The sequence below is a fragment of the Impatiens glandulifera genome, chromosome 9 (genome assembly GCF_907164915.1).
Source record: "Impatiens glandulifera chromosome 9, dImpGla2.1, whole genome shotgun sequence".
In the NCBI taxonomy this organism is placed as follows: Eukaryota; Viridiplantae; Streptophyta; class Magnoliopsida; order Ericales; family Balsaminaceae; genus Impatiens; species Impatiens glandulifera.
Window position 1 is genome coordinate 21,510,809 of NC_061870.1, and position 15,758 is coordinate 21,526,566.

At 31.9% G+C, this 15,758-nt stretch overlaps 3 protein-coding genes and 1 non-coding gene across 4 annotated transcripts; 1 reads left to right on the forward strand and 3 right to left on the reverse strand.

Moving 5' to 3' along the window:
• Nucleotides 1-1,069: 1,069 nt before the first annotated feature.
• LOC124916004 lies at nucleotides 1,070-1,882 on the reverse strand. Its single transcript, XM_047456741.1, has one exon. The coding sequence runs from the start codon at nucleotides 1,880-1,882 to the stop codon at nucleotides 1,070-1,072; it is 813 nt and encodes a 270-aa protein (XP_047312697.1).
• Nucleotides 1,883-2,808: 926 nt separating this feature from the next.
• On the forward strand, nucleotides 2,809-2,895 carry TRNAM-CAU. Its single transcript is given in 2 exon segments — nucleotides 2,809-2,846; nucleotides 2,860-2,895. It is a non-coding gene; the product is annotated as a tRNA-Met (tRNA).
• A 504-nt stretch (nucleotides 2,896-3,399) lies between these two features.
• Nucleotides 3,400-4,212, reverse strand: LOC124916005. Its single transcript, XM_047456742.1, has one exon. It carries the CDS (start codon nucleotides 4,210-4,212, stop codon nucleotides 3,400-3,402), a length of 813 nt encoding a protein of 270 aa, XP_047312698.1.
• Nucleotides 4,213-10,054: 5,842 nt separating this feature from the next.
• Nucleotides 10,055-10,912, reverse strand: LOC124913662. The gene has a single exon (XM_047454074.1). The coding sequence runs from the start codon at nucleotides 10,907-10,909 to the stop codon at nucleotides 10,121-10,123; it is 789 nt and encodes a 262-aa protein (XP_047310030.1). The 5' UTR covers nucleotides 10,910-10,912; the 3' UTR covers nucleotides 10,055-10,120.
• Between the last annotated feature and the right edge of the window lie 4,846 nt (nucleotides 10,913-15,758).

A 15,758-nucleotide genomic window follows, 5' to 3' on the forward strand; every position in this document is an offset into this window, starting at 1 on the left:
AACCTTATTTGCCTTCTCAATTAATAATACTCTTCACATGATTTTGCAGATTAAGCTGGCAATACCCACGAATGCCTTCTTTATATGTTTTGTTTAAGCAAAAACTACCAGATTGTTCTCAATGTGTGGCATCCTGGATACAATTGGAATCTCTTTATTTATGGTGCTTATAATTTAAGTCAGAAAATATCATCTGCTTTCCAACCAAGAACAAGCATGCAGTTTTGGCATCAAGTTGCATTTTAAAAACAACCTACTTTGAGCACTCAAGTTTATTTTCTTTCTAAAATTACTATTGTTTGCTATGATTAATCTGGAATTTTGTATAGTCTATTTCATTTCATGAAATTTACTATTTTAAAGCTGCATTTAAAGGCCATTTCAGTGTTGATGCTTCATTTGCTGGGATTTGATAGACGAATAATTGGAAACCAATTTCACTTTTTAGTTATCCTTGTTTCCTGATATCCTTAAATAGTTTTAATTATAGTGACTTAAATCATGTTATCAAAAAGTAGGTTTAATATGAAAGAAGTGTTTGCACATCATGTTTTGCCTTGGAGAAGATATCCTTAGTTCCTCAATTTCGATATAATCTATCCAACACATCTTTGACTGCCTTCTTTTTAGACTGATACAATGATTGTTGATTTATTCTATCCAACACATCTGTAAATGTTTATTTAATATTTTGCAAATTTATATATTCACCATATACATTATTCAATAACACATATTTGATGTTTTCTCTTGCAGTGGACTACTCAACATATATCTAACTTGTGAAATCCTTGCTTATGGTTTATACTCTTACGATCTCTTTCTTTAACTTAACTTTATGGATTACAATTTTAATCCGATATGAAACAAGCCAAATCAACCCAATTGTTTTTGTAAGAGTGGTAGGGGAAGAGAAGACAGGAAAAACGATGTTTGGTGAAAATGTTATATTCATTTATAATTGCATATTTCTGCAAAAAAAAATTGTATAGTGTATAGTCTATACATCTATGAACAAATTAAACTACATTGATGTGTCAAAATTAATGGAGGGATGTAATATCCTTTTCTAGTAAGTAAGCATGTTAAGGAGTGAAACTCTAGTCTTGATCAAGTGTTTGAACAAGCAATCTAGTCCTTCTTCAATATCTTGAATTCTCAACTCCATATTTCTCAATTGTCTCTGGATGCTCTCGATGTCTTTCCCACCCAAAGCTTCATTCATCTGATCTAATTCATTTTTGGTTGCTTCCTTGCATTTCTTATGCATTATCTTTGAGACCAAGCTCGAGTGTGCTTTTGTCCCCATAACATAAGACAAGGATGATTCAAGCACACAAATAGTAACAGATTGGACGTTATAGAATAAACTGATAGCTTCTAATTGATCAACTCCTTCAGTGATCTTGAGATTCTTCAGATCCTTTAGAGCCTTTAGGATTGCCTTTTTTGCTTGCTTTCTAGAGGCCAAATACATCCCAGATGCATCAGTTGTGTATTTCCTTCTTCGGAGAGATGAAAGAAGCTCTTGGACATCGTGTTTGGACTGCGAGAAGATGTCCTTGGTGGCAGTGCAAGCATCCAAGATCTTTATATATGTATCTAGTACATCATCAGTTACTTTCTTGTTGGATTCTTGGATTGATGTCCATGATTGTTGAATGTGAGGCATATGGATCAAGTCATCAACAGATACATACAGATCTTGTAGCCCACTCAAGTTATGTCCAAGGGAAGACAATGAGTTATATTTGGCCTCAGTTTCCCCGAGTTTGCTCAGGTGCTCGTCGAATTGAGAAAGGAGGGGGTGAGTTCTTGATGGCAAGCTAAAGGAGCGAACATGCTGGCTAGTTTTCATTCTGATTGGAGAAGATGGTGTCATTTGCATAGATGTTTTGGGGGTTACAACTCAAAATTAGGCTTAGAGAAATACTTTTGATTTTCTTGCCTCTTCCTTTGGCATATACTCTATATTTATATTCTCTTCTCCATATTTGAGTGGTGACAACATGATTTAGATCTTAATGAAAAAGCATTTGCTGTCAATGTTTGCTCAATGTTTCCCTCCCACCATGTAATATGATTAATCAAGCAAACTCATCATTGATTTATGCACGGGTATTGTGAAATCTTATGGAAGTAAAATAAACAAAGGTCTGATAACCTCTTGTTTCTATTTTAAAATGGTACTGCTGCCAATTCTCTACCACAAATGCCTTCTTTTAAATAGGTTTTTTATTCATAAACTACTAAATTGTTCTCTTTGTGTGGCATCCTGGATACAATTGGAATCTATTTATGGTGCTTATAGTTTAAGTTAGATGACATTATATGCCTACCAACCAAGAACAAGCATGTGGTTTTAGTTTCATTGACAAATCTGCTTAGCTACTTTGAGTCTCAAGATTGTTAAAATTGTGTAAAGTTTGCGTTTACCATGAAAATTATCTATTCTAAGGGCTTCAAATTTGAAATATGCTTGAATCATGTCATAACAAAATAGGTTGAATACTAATCTGGTAAAATGTTTGACTATATAAACATATCTTGTACATATTTTATTGCATCAAACATGACAAAATTGGAGATACATGCTCGGGACTTGTCGCAAGTTGTTGTAACTCGTAAATATTTTAGTCTTTCTTCTTCAATTTCTTGAATTCACAGTACTCCATCTCTGCCAGCTGACTATAGATGCACTAAAAATGGCTCTTTTGATGTGCTTCCTTAAATTTGTTACTTATTATTGTATTATTTGTATAGTCCCATTTTTCTATATATATTATTAGAAATGTAAATCAACACAAAGGGGTGGTGGCGCAGTTGGCTAGCGCGTAGGTCTCATAGCTTCTACGAGTAATCCTGAGGTCGAGAGTTCGAGCCTCTCTCACCCCAATTATTTTTTTGTAAAAAATAAAAAGATGGCTAGAAATATTTAAATGATGATTGTCATCCGTGCATCAATAATGTGTTTTGTCTTGTATATTTTGATAATGGTAATATTAAGAAAATTTGTACTATATTGTGTAGACAAAAACACCTTTGCCAATTGGCTTATGTTCAAATAAGAAAAAATTGATGTCTGGTTAAATCATAAATGGATGTATTCATTTATAATTGAATATTGCTACATGAAAATTTGTTTTATATTGTTGAAGTGTATAGTGTTTAGTATATCTATGAACAGATTGATGTATAAAAAATGAAGACGTAAGGATGTAATATCAAATGATATTATATAAAGGAAAAGAACTATTTCTGGTCAAATCATTTATAATTGCATATTGTTAAAAGAAAATTTGTATAGTGTATAAGCTTATGTTTTGTACATTTATGAACAGATTAAACTACATTAATGTGTCAAAATTGAAGATGGAAGGATGTAATATCATCCATCTCCTAGTAGGTAAGCATGTTAAGGAGCGAAACTCTAGTTTTGATCAAGTGCTTGAACAAGCAGTCAATCCCTTCTTCAATATCTTGAATTCTCAATTCCATCTTTCCCATCTGCCTCTGAATGCTCTCGGTGTCTTCCACACCCAGAGCTTCATTCATCTGATCGAATTCATTTGTGCTTGCTTCTTTGCATTTCTTATGCATTATCTTCGAGACCAAGCTTGAGTGTGCTTTTGTCCCCATAACATAAGCCAATGATGATTCAAGCACACAAATAGTAACAGATTGGACGTTATATAATAAACTGATAGCTTCTAATTGATCAGCTCCTTCAGAGATCTTAACATTCTTCAGATCCTTTAGGGTCTTTAGGATTGCCTTTTTGGCCTTCTTTCTGGAGGCCAGATACTTTCCAGATGCATCAGTTGCGTCTTTCCTTCTTCGGAGGGATGAAAGAAGCTCTTGGACATCGTGTTTGGCCTGCGAGAAGATGTCCTTGGTGGAAGTGCAAGCATCCAAGATCTTGATATATGTATCTAGTACATCATCAGTTACTTTCTTGTTAGATTCTTGGACTGATGTCAATGATTGTTGAATGTGAGACATCTGGATCATGTCATCAACAGAAACATACAGATCTTGAAGGCCACTCAACTTATGTCCAAGGGAAGTCAATGAGTTAGTTGTGGCTTCAGTTTCCCCGAATCTGCTCAGGTGTTCATTGAACTGAGTAAGAACAGGGTGCTTTCTTGATGTCAAGCTGTTGGAGCGAGTATGTTGTCTAGTTTTCATTCTGAAGGGAGAAGATGGTGCCATTTGCATAGATGTTTTGGTGTTTACAACTCCAAATTAGGCTTAGCAAAATGCTTTTGATTTCTTGCCTCTTTCTTTGGCCTATACTCCATATTTATAGTCTCTTGTCCATATTTGAAGGGTTACAACATGATTTAGATCTGAATGAACAAACGTTTGCTGTCAATGTTTCCTTCCCACCAATTATCATTGATTTATGCACGAGTATTGAGTAATCTGATGAAAGTAAAATAAACAAAGGTCTGATAATTCAGATTATCATGTTCTTGTTGTCTCCTGATGGGATAAGATTAAATCTCTTGTTTCTATTTTAAATGGCACTGCTGCCAACATGTTCTCTACCACAAATGCATAGACTTTTGATATATGTTTTGTTTATACAAAAAGTATCAGATTGTTTTCATTGTATAATAACTATGTGTGGCATCATGGATACAATGGGAATCAATCTGATACTTATAGTTTAAATTATAAGACATTATTATATGCCCGCCAACCAAGAATCAAGCATGTGGTTTTGGCATCAAGTTGCATTGAAAAATATATTTAACTACTTTGAGTCTCAAGTTTGATGGAATGGTAAATGTGATATATTCATTTTATTCGAATAGTTAACTCTTATTTTTTTTTATTTGTTCGAGTTTATTTATCTTGTTCATCAAACGTTAAGATTTTATTTATACACGATAGTTTGTTTGTTAAAACTACTATAACAACTTATTACGAAAATGTAAATATGACTTATTCACGCCAAATTATTCCTTTAGTTTCCCTTCTTTACTAGAATCACATAAATCAGTGTAGAATTAAGTAGTTTTGTTTGTATTGGTATTTGGTCTACTATTTAGATAATTGTGATGCGTGCATCTCAATAATAATGTGTTTTGTTTGGTGTATTTTGATAATGGTCATTTGGGTCAGAGAATCTCTATGTATGATTGAGGTTAGGAAAGGGCTAATATATATTATGTTTTATGTTACTATTGCACCTTAAAATAACAGCTTTCTCCACGTGTGTATAAAGAACATGGACGTGCAGAAAAACCTGTAAATTTTATTTTGTTTACTAATGAGAAAAGTATTACATTGTGAGAGGAGTGAAAAGACGTTTTTTTTTGGCAAAAGAAATCATTCAACAGTGTCAAAGGCCATTTTTTTCTTTTTTTTATGATCATGTGCCCATGTACAAAGAACATGAGTTGGATGCATCAGATCTTTATGAACAATTGCCCTTAAATTTTAGAATATTGTTTTGTTGTCAAATCCAAAGTGGTTTAAGAAATTAACATGACTGAGCTAGAGTTTCATTTATTTGCATCCTTAATAAGAAGTCTAATAAATTGATTTAAAAAAATGCATCCATGATGGTGTTTTTGTAGCGTCGAATGATTTGTCGACAAATTTTGCGAGAAGAAAAATATTTTGATGTTTAGTTTTTCTAAAACTCAATTACAGTGAGTTTATTTACAGATATCATCCAATTATGTGAGATAGTGAGGTTTGGAATTATTAAAATCTACCATAAATCCCTACATAAAGCATCAATATTTTATAAGATTGTTTTTTTGTTTAACTAAAATCTTAGCATTTAGTTTGTTTTTTTTAAAAAATGGGAGATAACAACTCAAGATATTATTTGATATTTTTTTCATTTCTTAATGGTAGTGTTTCATAGACAAATTTAATAAATTGTGGATGACATATTTTTGAATAGATGATTTGGCTCTTGCCTTTGTTGATTTCTTTCCTGAGTAGAAATGTTCATGATTAGGGTAGAGGAAAAAGAACGGTGATAAAAATATGCAATGATGCAGTCAATGTAGTTAAAGAAAATATAACTAATGCGTTGATTTTGTCATTTGATAGAGGCTCAGAATTTACTCCCTTAAGGGGAACTAATTAAGTCGGTCAAGATAAAATTTGTTTATCAAAGTTCTTCTCCCATTGTTCAAGACGTCTCTTTTCAACCGAGAAACAAAACAAGATCATTTCACTCTCCTTCTAACCATGGGTAGTTGGCTTGATGATTGATCGTCCTATAGACTTATTGGTTTTGGACTTGGGAGCAACTTTTCATAGCACTAGCACACAAATAATTAATGTAGAACTCCATGGTTAGAAATTTCTCGCATTGTTTAACCACATAATTATCCATTAATTCTTCATGTGTAGTGATATGCGAAGACAATACCGAATCTAAAACTCATGAGTTTATCGGACTATCAACTAACAAAAGCAACGTGTCAATGATATTTTTTGTAACTGTAATATCCAAATTTAAAAAAATAAAAGACTTCATATTTTATTGATAGTGGCTTAACATGTAGGTGACACCTGTTTTGCTTTAAAAGAAATAAGTGAAACAAGGCATGAATGACACTTGGACTATTTTATGAGAGAGAGATAATGGGCAGATGGGTTAAGATATTAGGTAAATGACAAATGTCATTATCTAATAACCTTTCAATGCATGTAGTCCTAAACTTAGAGATCATTTGTATTTTTACTCTTTAGCTACAAAGAGAGAGAATCAGGGTTTGGAGATTTGAGTTGGTTGAAGGAAATAAAGAAAACTAAGAGCTTATGGGAAATTAGGTAAGGAAATCTATTCTTCTACAATATTAGTTTTTAAAATATATATATGTATAAGTATTTTGGGTATAAGAGGTTGGTTTTCATCAAACAGATTTTAGGGTTACAGATTTATTATTAAATGAGTTTATAAATGTATGGATCAAGAATGCATGTGTATTTTGATGATGAATTTGATAAAATGATAATTAGGATAGATGATTCTGAAATTGTTTTGATAAAAGGATAGGTTTATAATAGTTGATTCTGAAATGGGTTTTGATGAAATGAGGGTTTATGATTGATGATTTTGAAATGGGTTTTGATAAAAGAATGGTTTATGAGAAATGGGTTTTCTAAACAGATTGAGTGTATTATTTCGACAATGAAATGGATTACGATAGATTTGGACTTGAGAATGAAGTTTTACATAATTATGTCGATTGGACTATTTTTATTACTCTGGACTTGGTTTTGTATTGTTTGTCTAATAATGAACTATTTGTGCCTCGAGTGCCGCTTACACCGGTAATATGCGTCAACGCAAGACACTTATGACTTGGTTGATGGCCCATGCGTCAATGCAAGACACTTATGTCTTGGTTGATGGCCCATGCGTCAATGCAAGACCTATGTCTTGATTGATAGCGCGTCAACGCAAGACGCTTATGTCTTGGTTGATGGCTAATGCGTCTATGCAAGACTTAAAAGTCTTGATAGATGACTTATTAAATTATTATGATAATACAGACTTTATCTTGATACCAGAGTTGTTCCTAAAGTATATTATTTTCTGTCTAATTAGTATCTTAATTACTTAATAGTTGGTTAACTTATATTTGGCTTCTTGATCCAGCTGTAGAAGGGTTTGATTTTTTCTTATTGAGCCTGTTTAGCTCATCCTTTTTAAATGGATTCTTTTCAGATAAGAACAACGACTAGTCAAGGGGATTAAGAGTGAGAAGACTATAGTAGTATAGATTAGCCGGTAAAGAGTTACTCTCTTTTTGTGTTAATATGGATGTATAGAAGGTATGTAATATGAAAGGAAAGTTTTTAGGAATAATGGTTAGAAGAAGTTCTTTTGTTTAGCCTAGCATGTTATATTTGGCTAATGACATGCGACGTCTGCACGCCTCATGCCTTGGTTCGGGGCGTGACAGTAACTACATTGGCTACATCATTTTTATCATTTTCGTTCATGTTCGGTATTTTTTCGTTCATTTCAAGTGACTATGTTTACTACAGTTCCAATAATCAAATGCTAGTTTACACTTAAACTGACTCATCTTGTTTCTCAACATATATCTTCTCTTAATTCGGTTGAAAATTATATTATTACATCTATCATTATTTTCAACATTTAAAGCTGGATTTTTGAATGTTTCACTAGAATAAATTTTACAAACCTATTTAGTAAAAATACAATCTCTAACTTTAGTAAATTTTAATTTAGCACTTTTAACTGAGTTACTAATTGATAATTGATGCTCTCATAGGTTTTCAACTATTCATCAAATATGCTAAAAAAATTAGGGTATTAAATTTTTCCCTAAAACATCTCAACAAATAGTAATTGAATCACAATTATAACAAATTCGTTCAAATGAGTAGTGGACGAAGTATCATCAACCAATCTTAAGTTAAAAAAAATACCTTGTTAGAGGACGGTTTCTCGTACATATCAAAAATAACTTTCATCATACTCACATCGGTCTTCTATTTCGCTAAGTTGTGAGCAACGGTCTTGGCTAATATCAATTGGACGACTTCTAAAATTTACCTATCGATGAGTTTTTATTCAACTTCATCAATCTTTTCTGATTTCTCACTCAAAAAAAAAGATGAAACTTCTTTTGTAGAGGTAATCATCGATCTATATCCTCCAAAATACATAATTTGTTCAATTGAATTTCCCAATGCAGTGTCATAATATTCTCCTCGTCTATCATCGTTTCAAATGTTCCGATCTAGCCTAATAGCTCTGATGAAAAATAAAAAAAAATATCAATTAGAAAGGGCGAGATGTGCTTGTTAATGTAGCCATTTGCATTCAACTTGGTTCTGAACACCCACTTCACTCCTATCACCTTTCCCTTGGCCTCTTTACAAGCTTACAAGTGTGATTTTTTCTCGATCATAGTGATCTCCTCTTTCATTGCAGCTCTCCATATTGGATTTCTTTCAGCTTCCAAATAATCGGTGGGCTCAAGGACTATAACATTGCAACTCTGGTAGATATCTAAGAGTAATCTTGTGCCCCTAATTGGTTCATCATTTACTAACTCTTCTTCATTTAGCTGAGGATATGGAGTTGGTTCTACTTCTGCCCAATTCCACTTGTCCTTCTCCATGAAATGCACATCTCGATTTATCAGAAACTTTCTGGTTTTAGGCTGAAAAATTCGATAATATTTTGAAACTATGTTGTACCCCACAAAGATTCCAGCTCCATCATGTCTAACTTATCTCTCTTGATCCATGGTACATAATAAAAACACAAACACCCAAATTCCTTAAGGTTTTTCATAAAAGGCTTGTAACCATATCATACTTCAAATGGTGTCCTTCCTTCCACAACCTTAGTTGGTAGCCTGTTGAGTAGAAAGACTGCAAAGACTGCAGTGTTTGCAGCCTCTGCCCAATACTCCTTTGGCAAGTCTTTCTCATGAAGCATACACCTTTCCAATACTCCTTTGGCAAGTCTTTCTCATGAAGCATACACCTTTCCATCCGTGCATCAATGATGTGTTTTGTCTTGTCTAATTTGATAATAGTAATATGGGTTGGGGAGGGTATCTGTATGTATGTTTTTTTTGTCTAGTTCCCTTCAAGTATATACTGATTTTGAAATAAACCCTTAAAGTATGTTTTTGTGATAGATTTTAAAGTTCAGCTTTACTTTTATTACTGTTGTTCATTTATAATTGCATGTTGCTGCAAGAAAATTTGTACTATATTGTATAGGCAAAATACCTTTGTCAATTGACTTATGTTCAAATAAGAAAAGATTGATGTCTGGTTAAATAGATGTATTCATTTATAATTGAATATTGCTACATGAAAATTTGCTTTATATTGTTGAAGTGTATAGTGTTTAGTATATGATATATCTATGAACAGATTGATGTGTCAAAAATGAAGACGCAGGAATGTAATATCTAATTATATCATATAAAGGAAAAACTACTTTTGGTAAAATCATTCATAATTGCATATTGTTGCAAGAAAAATTGTATACTGTATAATGTATAAGCTTATGTTTTTTACATGTATGAACAGATTAAACTACATTAATGTGTCAAAATTGAAGATGGAAGGATGTAATATCATCCATCTCCTAGTAGGTAAGCATGTTAAGGAGCGAAACTCTAGTTTTGATCAAGTGCTTGAACAAGCAGTCAATCCCTTCTTCAATATCTTGAATTCTCAATTCCATCTTTCCCATCTGCCTCTGAATGCTCTCGGTGTCTTCCACACCCAGAGCTTCATTCATCTGATCGAATTCATTTGTGCTTGCTTCTTTGCATTTCTTATGCATTATCTTCGAGACCAAGCTTGAGTGTACTTTTGTCCCCATAACATAAGACAAGGATGATTCAAGCACACAAATAGTAACAGATTGGACGTTATATAATAAACTGATAACTTCTAATTGATCAGCTCCTTCAGAGATCTTAACATTCTTCAGATCCTTTAGGGTCTTTAGGATTGCCTTTTTGGCCTTCTTTCTGGAGGCCAAATACTTTCCAGATGCATCAGTTGCGTCTTTCCTTCTTCGGAGGGATGAAAGAAGCTCTTGGACATCGTGTTTGGCCTGCGAGAAGATGTCCTTGGTGGAAGTGCAAGCATCCAAGATCTTGATATATGTATCTAGTACATCATCAGTTACTTTCTTGTTAGATTCTTGGACCGATGTCAATGATTGTTGAATGTGAGACATCTGGATCATGTCATCAACAGAAATATACAGATCTTGAAGGCCACTCAACTTATGTCCAAGGGAAGACAATGAATTAGTTGTGTTTTCAGTTTCCCCGAATCTGCTCAGGTGTTCATTGAACTGAGTAAGGACAGGGTGGTTTCTTGATGTCAAGCTGTTGGACCGAGTATGTTGGCGAGTTTTCATTCTGAAGGGAGAAGATGGTGCCATTTGATAGATGTTTTGATGTTTACAACTCCAAATTAGGCTTAGCAAAATGCTTTTGATTTCTTGCCTCTTTCTTTGGCCTATACTCCATATTTATAGTCTCTTGTCCATATTTGAGGGGTTACAACATGATTTAGATCTGAATGAAAAAACGTTTGCTGTCAATGTTTCCTTCCCACCAATTATCATTGATTTATGCACGAGTATTGTGAAATCTGATGAAAGTAAAATAAACAAAGGTCTGATAATTCAGATTATCATGTTCTTGTTGTCTCCTGATGGGATAAGATTAAATCTCTTGTTTCTATTTTAAATGGCACTGCTGCCAACATGTTCTCTACCACAAATGCCTAGACTTTTGATATATGTTTTGTTTATGCAAAAAGTATCAGATTGTTTTCTTTGTATAATAACTATGTGTGGCATCCTTGATACAATGGGAATCATTCTGGTGCTTATAGTTTAAGTTATAAGACATTATTATATGCCCGCCAACCAAGAACAAACATGTGGTTTTGGCATAAGTTGATTGAAAAATATATTTAACTACTTTGAGTCTCAAGTTTGTTGGAATGGTAAATTTGATATATTCAATTTATTCGAATGGTTAACTCCTATTTTATTTTTATTTGTTCCAGTTTCGTTAAGGTATGTTTGATTTTATTTATACACGATAGTTTATTTTTAAAACTACTGTAACAACTTATTACGAAAATGAAAATATGAACTTATTCACACCAAATTATTTTCCTTTCTTTACTAGGATCACATAAATCAGTGTAGAAAAAGTAGTTTTGTTTGTACTGGTATCTGGTCTATTATTTAGATAATTGTGATGCGTGCATCTCAATAATAATAATATCAATAATAATGTGTTTTGTTTGGTGTATTTTTATAATGGTCATTTGGGTCAGAGAATCTCTATGTATGATTGAGGTTAGGAAAGGGCTAATATATATTATGTTTTATGTTACTATTGCACCTTAAAATAACAGCTTTCTCCACGTGTGGATAAAGAACATGGACGTGCAGAAAAACCTGTAAATTTTATTTTGTTTACTAATGAGAAAAGTATTACATTGTGAGAGGAGTGAAAAGACGTTTTTTTTTTCAAAAGAAATCATTCAACAGTGTCAAAGGCCGTTTTTTTCTTTTTTTATGATCATGTGCCCATGTGCAAAGAACATGAGTTGGATGCATCAGATCTTTATGAACAAATTGCCCTTTAAATTTTAGAATATTAAGTTTTGTTGTCAAATCCTAAGTGGTTTAAGAAATTAACATGCCTCGAGCTAGAGTTTCATTTATTTGCATTCTTAATAAGAAGTCTAATAAATTGATTTTAAAAAAAAATACATCCATGATGGTGTTTTTGTAGCGTTATTTGGTTCACAAATGATTTATCGACAAATTTTGCGAGAAGAAAAATATTGTGATGTTTAGTTTTTCTAAAACTCAATTCTCCAGTGAGTTTATTTACAAGATATCATCCAATTATGTGACCAATTATGTGAGATAGTGAGGCTTTGAATTATTAAAATCTACCATAAATCCCTACATAAAGCATCAATATTTTATAAGATTGTTTTTTGTTCAAATAAAATCTTAGTATTTAGTTGTTTTTTTTAAAAGAGATAACAGCCCAAGATATTGTTTGGTTTTTTTGTTCATTTCTTAATGGTAGTGTTTCGTAGACGAATTTAATAAATTGTGGATGACATATTTTTGAATAGATGATTTGGCTCTTGCCTTTGTTAATTTCTTTCCTGAGTAGAAATGTTCATGAATAGGATAGATAATCGAGCTCTTATGTGGTTTAAGTTTATTAACAATAATTTTGAAAATGATTTTATAAGATGTATTGTAGAGACTGATTGAGCTAAAATCACCCACATTTGTTTTGGAAAATTGATTTTGCAGATAAAACAAATGTCATATCTTTGAGGAGTCGTTTGATTTTGAAAAAAATTAGTGACCATATCAAGAATATCATTTTTCACTCTATCCCAATTTTCTTTAAAATAAAGCATTTGAAATTCGATTTGGATTTGGTGTTTTAACAACTTTTTATTCTCTTTCGTTCTTTCATAGAATGGATAGTCTTGAGAGATTTGAGATTTAAGTTTTGTTGGAGTGAAATGCATTTTTTTTAAATGATAGAATTTTTAACTTAACAACATGTCACTACTCATTTCAACGAATTTAATATAAATATGAATAAATTGATATCTATTGAGATTGATTTTGGGGACAAGATTAGTGTCATAATTTTGTTGTCTCTACTAAATGTGACAACAATTAGTAACACAGTTAAAAGTTCTAAATTAAAATTGACTGAAGTTAGAAATTGTATTATTATTGAAAAAGTTCATAAAATTGATTTGGGTAATCGTTCAAAAGTTTTGTTATAAATGTTGAAATAAGGGTAGAGATAATGATAAAAATTTCAACGGATGTAAGAAGTATGTCAAGAAACATGGGGAGTCAATTCAAGTGTGAGCGAATCTTTGATGGCTAGAATTGTGGTAAACAGTGTTATTTGGAAAATGTTTACAAAGCACCGAAAATGAACAATGATAAAAAATGATATAGTCAACGTAGTTATAGAAATTATAACTAACGCATTGATTATGTCCGTTGATAGTCCGATAGACTTATTGGTTTTGAATTTGGGAGCAATTTTTCATATCATTGTAACACAAATAATTAATGTAAATTGCAGGAAAGTTTATATCGCAAATGGTGAGCCATTAAATATTATAAAAATTGAGAGCATCAAATTAAAGATGGTAATGCTTCTGTTTGGAAAATTAATAAGGTGAGACACATTACAGGTTTGATGCGCAATCTGATTTTTGTTACACAGTTCAATGAAAAATGTCACAATTTCAGTTTCTAGCAAACATTGTTTTCACAATTGAAACTGTGACATTCATCATGGAGTTATGTAATAGAAATCAGATCGTGCATCAAACATGAAATGTGTCTCACCTTATTAATTTTGCAAACAAAATTATTTTTCATCTTTAATTTGATGACCCTGCTGTCTATAATATTCAGTGGCACACCATCTAAATTCTCTCGCATTGTCCAACCACAAAGTTATCCATTAATTATTCGTGTGCAATGATATGCAAAGACGATACCGAATAAACTCATGAGTCTATCAGACTATCAACTAACAAAATCAATGCGTCAGTGATATCTTTTATAACTACATTGACTGCATCATTTTTATCATTATCGTTTATCTTCAGTATTTTGTAGTTCTTTGAAATGACCATGTTTACTACAATTTCAATAATTAAATGTTAGTTTACACCTAAACTGACTCATCTTATTTCTCGACGTATATCTGCTCTTAACTCAGTTAAAATTTCTATTATTACATTTATCATTGTTTTCAACATTTATAGCAGAATTTTTGAATGTTTTACTAGAATCAATTTTACGAACATATTCAGTAAAAATACGATTTCTAGCTTCAGTAAACTTCAACTTAGCACTTTCAACTTAGCACTTTCAATTGAGTTACTAATTGATGCCCTCATAAGTTATCAAGTTCTCAACTATTCATTAAATATGCTAACAAAATCAGGACATTAACTTTGTCCCTAAAATTAATCTCAACAAATAGTAATTGATACACAATTATATTAAAATCGTTCAAATGAGTAGTGGATGAAGTATCATCAACCAATCTTAAATTAAAAATTATTTTCATTAAATATACCTTGTTAGCGGATGATTTCTCGTAATATCAAAAAGAACTTTCATCATACTCACAGTGGTCTTCTCTTTAGGTGATTTGTGAGCAACGGTCTTGGCTAACATCAATTGGACGACTTCATTCACCAATCTTCTCTGATTTTTCACTCAAAAAAACTGAAACTTCTTTCTGTAGAGGTAATCATTAATCTACGTCCTTCAAAATGCATAATTTGTTCGATCGAATCTCCAAATCTGGTCTCATATACTCTCCTCGTCTGTTATCGTTTCAAATATTCCGATCTAGCCTAACAACTTTTATATATTGTTAGTATTTGGGTGCTCAAATTCAACATACCTCTAATGATCTATAAAAATCAAGAAAATAAGGGCACAAGAATATATAGATTTGTATTCATTCACCTGTAAGAGTTACGCCACCGTCACTTGATTTCATTAGGAAGGAATACAAGAGTTTTATCTCACCTTTTTTTCTCTCTAAAATGATGTATTACACTTTAAAACCCTTTACAACAATATTTTTATAAAATAAATATCAAAATAATAAAACCTAAATAATTTTTGGGATAAACTCAAACTCAGTCCAAATTCAAGTCTAAGCCCAAATCCAATAATTTTAATTAAGTTGTGTAGAATTTATCACAAGCCAATGGGTTGTCAATCTTACAAAATTTTGTGGTTTAAATAAGAATTGGGTTTGTAATCCTAGTGAATAAATGAAGTGTATCATTTCAGAAGATTTATATGCCTCGGGTTTGAATGAAGATCAACTCTTTTGAAAAAATAAATAAATAAAATATCATCACAAGGTATACTCTACACTCAATAGTTTCGGAATAATAATAATTTCAAGAGAGTTTAAAGGGAATGACCATAACTTGATTCAACATTTATGAATAGTAAGTTCTTTTTGTAAAATTTTAAATCACAGTTATGAAATATGTTTTGATTTGATATAAAACTATAGTTGGATCACATATTGCATAGGGCCCAATATGTTCTAATTGTAAAGAATACAAACATCAAAAAGGCTTTATACCTTGCAGTATTAAATAACCCAAATGGAGTTCTCTTTTATGGTCTTTTTGTTGGTGATGTT